The sequence below is a fragment of the Achroia grisella genome, unplaced genomic scaffold (genome assembly GCF_030625045.1).
Source record: "Achroia grisella isolate CSIRO2021 unplaced genomic scaffold, CSIRO_AGI_Agris_v1 utg809, whole genome shotgun sequence".
NCBI classification, from domain to species: Eukaryota; Metazoa; Arthropoda; class Insecta; order Lepidoptera; family Pyralidae; genus Achroia; species Achroia grisella.
The window spans coordinates 94,582-107,852 of record NW_026713030.1 but is presented as its reverse complement, the minus strand read 5'-3'; the positions used below and the strand labels follow the sequence as shown (position 1 = coordinate 107,852).

The 13,271-nt window shown below is 34.1% G+C and overlaps 1 protein-coding gene across 1 annotated transcript in view; it reads right to left on the bottom strand.

Moving 5' to 3' along the window:
• Window positions 1–12,866, bottom strand: part of LOC131851901 (putative inorganic phosphate cotransporter) — a 29,427-nt gene extending 16,561 nt beyond the window's left edge. Inside the window, exons 1-6 of the mRNA XM_059202456.1 lie at window positions 12,742–12,866; window positions 9,630–9,751; window positions 5,145–5,324; window positions 4,280–4,418; window positions 3,588–3,805; window positions 2,720–2,869 (exon numbers count right to left, since the gene is read on the bottom strand). Coding sequence (XP_059058439.1) covers window positions 2,720–2,869; window positions 3,588–3,805; window positions 4,280–4,418; window positions 5,145–5,324; window positions 9,630–9,751; window positions 12,742–12,787 — 855 coding nt within the window. The 5' untranslated portion in view covers window positions 12,788–12,866. The remainder of the gene's footprint in view (window positions 1–2,719; window positions 2,870–3,587; window positions 3,806–4,279; window positions 4,419–5,144; window positions 5,325–9,629; window positions 9,752–12,741) is intronic.
• Between the last annotated feature and the right edge of the window lie 405 nt (window positions 12,867–13,271).

Genomic DNA, 13,271 nt, shown 5'->3' with positions numbered 1-13,271 from the left:
TACCGTGCGGTTGCCAGGTCCATCGTATGGCAGAGAGGGCAAACTTCCACCAGCTCCCGGGACCTGTGACCTGGGTGTACGTTTCAGCGTTACAACGTTATATAACTAAATAAAAAACAGATTGTACCATATCTTAATCATAATAATATTATACGCGGTAGTTTGTAGGTATGGAAGTTTGTTACTCTCTCACGCAACTACATTGATGAAACTTTACAGATATAGCTTATGCATCAGATAACACATAAGCTATATCTTATATATAAAATTCTCGTGTCACAGTTTTCGTTCCCATACTCCTCCGAAACGGCTTGACCGATTCTCATGAAATTTTGTGAGCGTATTGAGTAGGTCTGAGAATCGGTCAACATCTATTTTTCATCCCCCTAAATGTTAGGGGTAGTCCACCCCTAATTTTTTTTTATTTAAAGGCAAAACAACGTTTGCCTTGACAGCTAGTTTTATATAGAAATATAACATGAGTGAAACCGTGGACATAGCTAGTTCTATATTAATAATAATTAGTAGTCGGCCAATCATCGAAATTGACCATAATTAAGTTAATGATAGGTTTGCATATTATTAAGGTTCTATCGTCAAAGATATACTTCTATGCGTGTGTGTCAAATACTGGTAGAGCGTGTAACATTTTTTTCATTGATATTCATATTGAGTGTGTAGTATTTTTTATGCATATTTAAAAAAAAATAGCATTTTGCACTCCTTCTCTATATAAACTATATGTGTTCGAAATTTCACACTCCTAAGAGCAGTTTGTTTTTCATTTACAGCTAATAAAACCAACGAATTCAAATAAACAAAATTAAGCAAAGCGACAAAAATATAAGAAGTTATTGTTCTTTCCCTTCAACTGTTTGCTATAGAACCTTCCATTATCAATATTTCCGGTCAATATCAATATTTCCGGTCAATAGAATGTACCCTTTATGTTTTTATAATAAGTTCAGTGAGCAGATAAATTGGAAAAGGGAATCTGCAAGGCCATTTAGTGTACTAGGTGCGCCGCGCAGTTTCTATCGCGTTTTTAATTTATAGATACAACGGCCACCGTCAACCATTGCATTACTTGTTTGTTGTGTTTATGGCTTTCCTATCATTCTGACTTTCTGTTTTCTCATCTTCTATGCATCACTTGCTTGTGGTATTTACGACCATCTCAAACCATTGCATCACTTATTTGTTGTATTTATGGGTTTATTATCATGATAAGTTTCTTTTTTCTCAGCTTTTATGCATCACTTGCTTGTGGTATTTACGATCATCGTCAACCATTGCATCAATTATTTGTTATATTTATGGGTTTATTATCATGATGAGTTTCTTTTTTCTCAGCTTTTATGCATCACTTGCTTGTGGTATTTACGACCATCGTCAACCATTGCATCACTTATTTGTTGTGTTTATGGATTTACTATCATTCTGACTTTCTTTTTCTCATCTGCTATGAATCACTTATTTGTTATATTTATGGGTTTATTATCATGATGAGTTTCTTTTTCTCAGCTTTTATGCATCACTTGCTTGTGGTATTTATGACTTTACCATCATCCTGGTTGCGTTTTAAATTGAAAGATACAACGGCCACCATCGACGACTGCATCACTTGCTTGTTGTGTTTATGGCTTTACTATCATTCTGACTTTCTTTTTTCTCAGCTTCTATGTATCACTTGCTTGTGGTATTTATGGCTTTACGACCAGTTTATTTTTCTCAGGTACTAAAGATTATAGCGCAATATTTAATAAAAAATTTAAACCATCCTCAAGAATTGAGACATCGAATGTAGAAATTATTCTTCTATTTATTTATTTATTAGCACACAAAACAGATTATACTTTGTACAATAATTTGATTAGGAGCGTGTTTGGTACAAAACTGGATTGTAATCAACACTAAATCGCTAGTTCCAGAGTGTTCTTATCGCTATGCAAATATATTTCTTCTATTCTTACCGCTAGTTCCAAATTCATTCATTCATTCATTTCTTTTCTTCCGCTAGTTCCAAAGATACATTCATTACAATCAGTACAAGAATTTGATTAGGAGCGTGTAGTTTGGTACAAAATTGTAATCCAAACACTAAACCGCTAGTTAGTAGTCAGAGTATTCATACCGACATGGAAAAATAATCCTTTTTTCTTATCGCTAATTCCAGAGATAAGAGCGTTCAAACTATCTCTACAGATTTATATTTTCTAGCTAATCCGCTCATCTTCAACGTTCAACTTTCCTTTCTCAATTTTCCAATTTTGCTATATTTTTGGTTACTGCTCTGCTCCTATTGGTTGTATGTTGTTATGTTAATTATTATCTTTCACCTTATATAGGCTATGCAACTGACAATATGACCTTTCTCGGTAAATCGGACATCCAACACAATTTTCAATTCATACTATCCGAGACTATTCAGCCAAAGAAACAAAATGTTCAATTTTATATATTAATATATATATATACATAGAATTGAATATATGAAAATTTTTCTTTTGCTTCGTATTTTGGCTTATAATAAACTATTTTTGGGTAGATCAGGTTAATGGCTTTAACTTATAATGCAATGACGCTGGTACTAATTTACATACCAAAAAGTAGGGGAAATTTTGAGAATGGTGATTGCGGACCTGTGTGAAGAAAAAAAAATTGTTGGGGTCCATGTAGACCTGTAGACCTAAAAAACAAGGACGTAAATGAAACTTACGCTTTGCAAGTTGAAGCCAAGTACTTTGCTGAGGTAAGTAGGCATTTCCGACATCAGAGTAAAGAATCCCCAATTCTGACCGCAATGAGCAATGATAATCGCCCAGAACGGCAACGAAGTCATAATCTTCAGCCATGGCGTTGGGAGTTTCTGAAAAATATACAATCATCATTATCTGAGAAAAATTTGTTGGTCAGAGGCATTGTCGATGTTGTATTTTGATCTAATACAATCCTGTTGGCAGCAGCTCGTCATTACATCTTTACTAAAGGATATAGATCAAGTGCAGATGCCACTTTAAAACCGCGGAAGGACTTATGAGCGTCTGAAAGCAAACTCCTATCTGACAGATACAACTTTAATCTTAGGGCTCCGTTAGGTTTTAGAATCTCAGCTCTGGCCGTCGTAATTTTGATCTCCGTTGAAATTAGACAACCGATCCCCAAATCGGAGGATGTCATAGTGAGCGCGATACTTAACTATAATTTCTAAAGTTAACTTGTCTACATTTCAAAGTTTATTTGAACTGCCGTGTCTCTGATTAGATTTGATATCCGCATTTTCATCTACTGGACTATCAGTAAGAAATACAAATTGACGCTCACTAACTTTTGAGTGTAGTTCAGGTTAGGTAGGTTGGGCCTGTCTTACACCATCTACAGGGCAGGCTAACGCCGCCACAGTGTTGTAATTTTGCTAACGCGACCTCGTGGCATTGACAATGGCGCTGAATCAGATGTTATAATTGTTAGCTTATGCAGTTTCGATGGTCTAGCAGTTTAGCACACCGCTTTACTTCTGATGATTTCCGAGATCCTCACACGGTACAAATATTAGTAATCATAAGTATATTTTTTGTATCGCTCACCTCTTGCTCACCAACTCGTCCTAATGACCTTTGAATATACAAAACTTCCTGCTCTGATATAATCTTGGATGTTTCAGGGGAAGCTGAACCTAAAAATATATACGCTACAGCCCATATTGCAGCGAGAGTTGCGTTCACGTAGAATATTGCCTGCCAGCCCCATGCTGTTGCTATAAATCCTGATACCATAAGCTGCAAGCCAATGCCTACTTGTGAACCTGGAATGATAACGATTAACCTTTAAATTTGGGGGGAAGGGATTGTTAATAGGTTAAGGGAAGTAGGTAATGGACTCATGATAGTATTACTAACAATGTACCATATCAGGTAAACCTCCATGCGATTCCTCCTGGAAACAATCGTTATAAGTTCCTAATGAAATTTCCACTATGGGTTAATTGATCTGACGTCATGCTCATCTTATCATACTGCACCAATTATATTAAAGGCAAATAATATTGATCTATTTTCAGTTTGACCACAGACTTTAACAATAACCAGCAGAGTACATATGCGTATATATATTATTTTTTTTATTGATTACATTTATTTTTATTAATATATAAAAAATATTAGCACTCGTTCTCTATATAAACTATAAGTGTGGGAAATTCCATACTCCTCCATTCGCGCAATTTCGTAAAAAGGGGTACAAAATTTTCACTTCGCGTATTAATATGTACGTGAAATACCTGAATAAATAAACGTGCCCAGTACCCCTTTCTCCTCAATTGGAATCCATTGACTAATGAGATGATGTGTACAAGGGTAAGTAAACGCTTGTGTGAGACCTTGTAGCATACGAATAGCACAAACGAGTTGCCAGCCACCCTGAAAAAAAACAATTTTAGAACAATTTTTACGTGTGTTATAGTAGAATCTTTGGTTAATATATGTACAGCATTCATTCATGTAGTAGTTTCTCGTTGCTTCTTACATCGCGGTACTATAGGACTGCAGGAATCTGATGATGAGGGAGACATAAATTAACATAAATGTCAGTGAAATCATAATAATAGCATTAAAGGTAAGCTGTATCTGAGAGACAATCTAAAGAGTCAGTAAAACGGTCAGGTAGAAATTTATCTTCAGTCGATTCATAAGTCCTTCCGTGGATTAGGTTGCCTCTCAAATCGATTTCCCATCCAATTCAAACTGAGATCAAAATTACGGCTTTAGCTGAGGTAGGTAGCTGATGTAATAAGGAGTAACTTAGGCTACTTTTATTTTAGAAAACTAAAGTTATATTCTTATAGCCCTAGCGGTCCTCTTAGACTAAAGTCGTATCTGTCAGGCAGGAGTTGGTCTTCAGCCACTCCGTAAGTCCTTCCGCGGGTTTGGTGTGACATCTACACTCACACTCTATAGTCCGGTAAAGCTGTAAAGGCCAGCTGCGGCCAGCATTAGAATAGTTAAAAAGCATGTTAGAAGTACTTTCTGTACTGATTCCATTTTTGCTTCTATTATTGTCTAGTATCTATAATATAAGGACTACTTAGGACTAGATGGCGTTGTGTGAATTGGCCAGGAATATTATTATTATTTTTACATACTTACTATACTGGGTGCTTTCGGTAGCAACGCTGATGCTATCGAATTGACTGATACTGATACGAGGATCAGTATTTTCCCGCCAAACCTCTTCGCCAGCTCCCCGCTCGGGATTTGTAGTAGCACATATCCCCAGAAGAATGATGATAGAATGATAGTCTTTATCCACGGACTCCAGTCATAACTCTGAAATAAAACTAATCGAATTTAAAAAAGAAGGAGTTACACCATTGAGTTCTTCTATTGTTACTATATTGATACCTAACATATTGCTAACATATTGTTACCTAAGAACTTCGTCATTTATGAAACTATTTGAAACATTCTGAAATTGAGTAATTATAATGATAATGATAGTTTTTTTTTAATTATCCTACTATATATATAGTCTACGTCCTTTCTCAAGATCTAGATTATTTGTGTACTAAATTTCATTTAAAACTACTGATCCTTTGGTGTAAAAGCGCGGCAAATAGACAGAGTTACTTTCATATTTCGAACATTAGTGAGGATAGTGCTATAACAGACAGATGTTCGGACAAATATTAAGCATACATATAATTTAGTATATGTATTGCATTATATACCTATATTGATACCAATAATTGTTATCATGATGACCCTAAAGTATGCAAATAACTCATTACTATCAAGTAATGGAAATTTTCTAACTATGTATATATCACAAACCGGTTTGCGCTCTGAATAGCTTGTACTAGTTATTTTTTAATCTTTTTATCGATTGCACACGCGTAACAAGTCAATATTATTTATGATTCTATCACTCATTCCAAACTCAGACTCATCACGAGAAGAATTAGCAAGAAACTTGACCAACACGAAGTTTCTTGCTGATTCTTTTTGTAAAGAGTCTGCGCTCCGAATGAGTGGTAGAAGAAAAAAATATGACCACTTAAAAGTACTTATTTCAAGTTTACTTATATTTCTATATCAGTGAAGTTAAGCAGGAACGCAGACTCATCACAAGAAGAATTAGCAAGAAACTTGAGCAACACGCAAGTTTCTTGCTCATTCTTCTTATCCAAATATATAACCTAAGTAGTATTGGACAGTGCAGTTTCAGAGGAGCTTCCTCCCGCGTACAATTATATAGTGGAATGAACTGAGAAAATTTGCTGACATTTTCTCAAGAGACAACGTGATTCTTTAAGAAGGCTATAAGGTTTTTTTAGGGTCGGCAAAGCCCCTGGTGTTTCAGGCGTCCAGTCCATATCAGATACGGTCCATAGGCTTATTTACCACTAACGTGGTGTATATATATTTATTATATCTATATATTCCGATTAATTGTTTAGTACAAATAGCTCTACTTAGTTTACGACTAGATTGCGTTGAGTTTTTCCAGTTTATTCATAACCAGCTTTTAGCTGCGACTTCGCTCGCGTTAATTTATCCCTCTAGGAGTGGAATTTATTAAAATCCTTTCTTAGGGGATACCTACGTAATAGTAGCTTTATGCATACAAAGTCTCAGCCCGATCGGTTTAAAATTGCCAATATTTCATACAAACTTTCATCCCCTATTTTATCCCCTTGGGGGTAGAATTAATCAAAATCTTTTCTTAGCGGATGCCTACGTCATAACATCTACCTGCATGCCAAATTTCAACCCGATCTGTCTATCGTCGATCTGGTTTGGGCTGTGCGTTGATAGATCACTATGTCAGTCAGTCACCATTGAGTTATGTATATTAAGTTTAAAAAAAAAATCTTTATGTAAATGTTGTATGATTAGATTCTAGATTAAATTAACACTACTAAATAAAGCAATACCACGTTATAACGACACTTTGGTGATACCGAGACATTAAAAAGTTAAACTTTTTACAACGTAAATTAATTTTAACGGTTGTCTCCAGGGCGAAGTGAAGCGTTAACCCGCTACTGTGTAACTAAGTTTAAACTAGAAAAGCCGTTTAAGTTTCTTAACACTAATAATATTATATTATGTTATAAACAACAACCCACTTCTGTAACAACTGTGTATATCTGCGTACAACTTAGAACTACTTAGCAGATCTATAACTTCAACTGATATAAACCTCAATTCAGTACTATTATATGTTAGAATTCACATCAATATTGTAGAAAATCCATTGTTTTAAAAATATTAAAAGATTTTTATATTATTACAAATATTGTAAATAGCGCCATCTAGTATTTATGGACCGAACTAAGTTGTTAGTCCGTTACCCCCGCATCTCTCCCTACTACACTGACTTCGGTCTATAAATACGGAGGTCGGTAGTCGAATAATTCTTTCACCGCGATCTTAATCTGCCCTCCATCAAGCAGTTTATGAAGGAAGCGTCTCGACGCTACTTCAACTCTGCCCAATTCCACCCTAACCTGCTTATAGTCAGTTCCGTCGATTACGAACCGAGAAGTAATATCCGACATACGCGACAACGTCGCCCGAGGCACGTTCTCATTGACCCCGACGACCCCATAATGGCAGGAAACCTTCCCACGGGCCCACTCGTTCTACCCCGACCACACTTTCACACACACACGACACCGTCCTCGCCGGCGAAGACGACGACCTCAAACACATAATATCGCGCATTCAACCAGGCGCCTGCGCGCACCCGGGCGCTCCACACAGGCGGCCCCGAGCGCCCTTCATAATTCAAACGGAGATCGATATTACGATGGCCTGAGCCGAGGTTCGAACCCCTAGGGGTGACCTCAGACTAAAGTCGTATCCGTCAGGCAGGAGTTGGCCTTCAGCCGCTCCATAAATCTTTCCGCGGGTTTGGAGTGCCATCTGCATTCGCCGTCCGTTAACGTCCGGTCGACGACCACAAAGTCCAGCTGTAGCTAAGCATTTGAATAGTCAGAAAAAAAAAAAACTAACTTACTCCTTCATTGCGATTTAATAATATCTTAGATGCATTCAGTCGACGAATAAGTACGCAGAGCTTGGGTATGTAAATGGCAATAATATTTTTGTAGAAAAAACTTAAAATTCATAGCGCTCACAACATTATCTGATTGCACAAAGAATGAGTGCGCAGCGGTTTCTATGTTGATTATCGCATGCCTCTTACTTGTTATTCTGTAATTATTTCATTTAAATAACATATATTCAAAAGAAACACACAAGTTTCTGGCATTCTTCTTGTGTTTAACTTGCGTTCCTAATGAGTGGTAGAATAAAAATTATGATGATGATGATGTCAAATATATATATATATATATCTATATATAATAGATACATTTTTTTCTATAAATTCATACGTAATATAAATAGAAAACATCCGGATGGATACAATCATACTCGAATTGATTCCTCTCACGGCATAAACATTTGTATTCATGAGTATGATTATTTATATCGGTCTAAATATTTTCTTTGTATGTATTTACAAAAAAAAAAAAATGCATGTATGTGTTTATATCAGTTGTCTAGTATCCATAACACAAGATTTGCATATTACACAGCTTGGAACTAGATGGCGCTGTGTGAATTGTCCTGCTATACTATTGTTATTATTATACTGTACCCGTGACTTTGTCCGCGTGGAATTTAACTTGATTTTTCTAAAATAAAAGTAGCCTAAGTTACTCCTTATTACATCAGCTACCTGCCAGTAAAAGTCCCGTCAAAATCGGTCCAGCCATTTCAGAGATTATCCGGAACAAACAAACAGACAGACAGACAAAAATTATAAAAAATGTTATTTTGATGTATGTACCGTATTTATATTCATATGCATGTAGTAAAAAATGTTTTTTTCAATATTACAAACAGACACTCAAATTTTATTGATATCTACCTTATAATAATAATAATAATAATAAGTGTGTTGTAGACCTTGAATATATTGTAAAAAAAAATATTTTATATATATATATATATATATTCATAATAATATGTAGTAAAAATGTTTTTTTCTACATATTACAATTTGTAGACATCAAATTTTATTGATGTCTTGGATTATTATAATAATAATAATAATAATAAAAAAAAATATTTATTGCAGTTATAGGTTATGTTACTTAATTAAGTTGTACATAAGAATCAATACAATTTTAACATACAAGTGTAATTGTCATCTGACAATAAAATTTAATCTCAGATGTCAAGTGTAATTATCATCTATTAACTATATAAATTATTATTATTTTTATCTGTCATCTCCCCTCTTAGATGTCATATACCTTCCCCTGGGACAGAAACCGGTATATGCATATTATTTCATTAATATTATACATAAGACCGTTCACCGACATAACGATTGGAATTATTATTATTATTATTTCATTTATTTCGGATATTTATCCATCCATTTTATGTTAGTAATCAACTTATTAACTATGTTAGTTATTTACAATTTCATACATTTAATTCATATATTTATGTCTTATATTGGATACGATATATATGCAATTATATAGCATATATACCCTATCATAATCATCTAGTGTATGTAGTCTTTTAAAACTATACGTATATTTGTCTTACCCCTTCTTTACGAGGGTCTGTCATATCTACAATGGCCATACTCATGTTGACTCTCATGCAGAACGAGATGATCATACCAGTGCTAAGTAACGCAGTCTGCAGATGTCGAACTCCCAGGCCCTCTGGAAATAAAAAAAAAATACATAATACGACACAATAACGACAATTCAAATTTAGAATGTCTTAATCATGTAGGTCTATTACGTTATTGGATATATATATATATATATTCATATATATGTAAGTTTATTATATTATTTTGTATTGTATTATGTTATATGTATATTTATAACATTTCTTGCAATATTGTTACCATCATTACAGTTATACCAGGCGCAAATCTAATCATTTCTCTCCATCCTAAGGTTGCCTGGAAGAGATCGCTTTTTAGCGATAAGGCCGCCCATTGTTACCTCTTTGTTTTGTTTATTTTTTATCATTTTATACATAATTGTATTTTCTGTAAAATTAAAAAAAAAATACAAAAATTCAAATTAAAAATATCTTTATTCATGTAGGTCTATTACAGACTCTTATGATTTGTCAAATCTACCGTCAGTTCGGATTGTTTTCAAGATGAGAAGAACTGGTAAGAAACTCAGCTCGTATTCTTTTCAAATAAATGTTGTACATGTTTACAATAATATAGATTCATTTAAATTCATATTTGGGAGAATAGTGACTACCAGCATATGCTATTGCAAAAAACAAAAAATCTAATCAGTGTTCGCAACCTGAACAGACCAGTCCCCACAAGCAGCACCCGATACACATGTTACCCGCACATTAACTATCACTTGGTAATTTTAAGTAGCTATGACATGACGTGGTCGAGTGGATTGACTAGTCATGCTCACTAAATGACTAGACATGTGGCGTCGTGGTAGGACGGGTCATTGGGCTCCCTAAAATATGGTCAATACGTCATACTCGTGAGCTAGTGCAGCTTGTAGGGACTGGTCTGCTCTAATCATCACAATTCGTTTATTCTTATTTAATTACTCAACTAGTCAGTAATGTACAAAATAACTTCCTAGCTCGAGCCATTGGCGCGCCGTGATTAGTTTGCTATGCAAATGTACAGCGTGATTTCAATCTGATCACCATCATGAAGGAAACGTCCCGACGATACGTCCAATGGCACCCGAGCCCGCTTATAATAAGTATAGTAAGTACACCACACCACACATACACAGACACACGTCACCGTCCTCGCCGGCGAGGGCGACGATCTCAATCACACCATCCAACGCAATGAACTAGTCTAACATTAAATTAGAAATCTCATATATAAACATTCAAATAATCGTTCAGTCAGTAATAAGGTTAGATAATAATATTATAGTTTATATCAAAAGTTCAAGTTGATACAACTGTATCTGTCTATCTATCTTATATATAAATTTCTCGTATCACAGGTTTCGCGTTTACAGTCCTCCGAAACGGCTAGACCGATTTTGATCAAATTTTATACGTATATTCAGTAGGTCTGAGAATAGGTTTTTTTTCAATTTTTGTAATAAAATTTTTATTTGTATTTTTTATTTATAACAATTTTTTTAACCCCAAGCGTTAAGGGGTGGCTCACCACAATTTTTTTTTTTCGTTTTTCGACAAAACAAAGTATGTTGATATTTTTACTATATGGCATTAAAAATGTATGTATTTTTATATATAGCCACATAGTAAAAAAATCAAAATATTTTATAGCCTAATTTTTCACCCTTCTATTATCAACCCCTATTTTTAATAGCGATATTAATTTATATAGCAAAACTATTGCCGGGTCAGCTAGTACAGATACATACATATAATAAATCATTTGAAAATGCTAAAACAAATCCTAAAGACACTTTATATTACGGAAATGTACGGGTTACAACCCAAAACTATTTGTGCGAAGGTACTCCTAACCACAAACCCTCTACCCTAAACCCTCTTTTACACTTGTTTAGTACTCGGTAATAGATTTTAAAGGATAAACTTACATTTATTATCTACACTGACTGTATCCTGCGGCTTTGCCTGATTTGGGATAAACAGGGAGTTAATTGAGAGGATTCAGCTTGTATGAACTTACAGAATCTATTAAACTGAATACTATTCACATATATAATTAATAGAAATAGATATAGAAGTAATCTTTATTCAAATAAACTCATTACAAGCACTTTTGAATAGTCATATTTTGATTCTACCACTCATTCGGAATGCAGATTCATCACAAGAAGAATGAGCAAGAAACTTGTGTGTTGCTTTTTTTAATAGGTGTTTTTTATATAAATTATTACTGTAATTATATCAAGTAAGAGGCATGCGATTATTAACATAGAAATCGCTACGCACTCATTATTAGTGTAATCAGATAATATTGTCAGTGCTACGGATTTAAAGTTTTTCTATAAAAACATTATTATCGTTAACGAATTCTTCAATTTTATAGTAAGCTTTTTTTGCAAAAGAACTGTTTTATTTGACATTTAAATCTTTTTTCTGGCAGATTTATAACAGACTCTGGTATTTTATTGTAAAACCTTACGCAATTGCTATAAAACGAATTACTAACTTTAGCCAAACGACATTTAGGTAAAATCAGTTTGTTATTGTAATACTAAAAGTATTATAGTTGAATAATGATTTCGAATTATAATTGTTAGAATTTTAATGTTTACATATTAAAAGTAATCATTATGTACCTTAATTAATATTTTGCCAGATGAGACAGTCAGCTGTCGACGTTATGGTGATCGCAGAACTAGACATACCTACATTTTACACGGTATATGGGAGCCAAGTCGTAGGGGAGCCTACCGTTCTATTTCGGATTAATTTATATTGTAATCGGTGTTTCCATTACCGGAGATTTAGTTAGAGATATTAATAGACACACACAGTTTTAATTTTCTGTTTTTGATGCTGGCAAGTTTAGTATATACGATCTTTGGGGTCAAGTCGGTTGGCAAACCACTAGACCGCAACATATCTATGTAATAAAAATAATTATTATACATTAATTAAGGTTTTATTACAGTAATTAAGATATTAATAATCGTAATAAAATCATTACATAGAGAAAAAAAAATTATAAGCAAAAATTTAATGAAATACTTACTGGGTCTAACATTTTCAACCTTTACAACGTTTTCCGGTTTTTGCATGGTTTTTGTTTATTAATTAATAGTATTAGTTAACGTAAGTTAGTAATTATGTAAGTTTATCACATCCATTGCGACTCCATACCACACACTAAACTACTGACAGAATTATTGACATAATAGTATAAATCTCTTCAGAACAGCAACCGAAAAGCGTTGTTGTTGATACTATATTTTTTGTACATAATATTTTTATATAAATTTTGTATTTTGAATTTAACAATAGATAAATATTGATGCGAGAGGAAACACCACTACATATCCTATGTGGTTGTAGCTCACTCATGCATACACGAAATATGTCGTTTGGACAGTATACACTCTGTATTGAGGAGATACGGTTTGTGTCTCCTCAGGATAGAGTGTCTCTCCTAAGAATATCATTTGATTCTTGTCCCTGACGGATCTAGATAGCGAATTTTGAAAAATGGCGAGCAGTACTAGTAAAAATGTAAATATGGGAACCTCTGCGGCGATTTGAAATTTA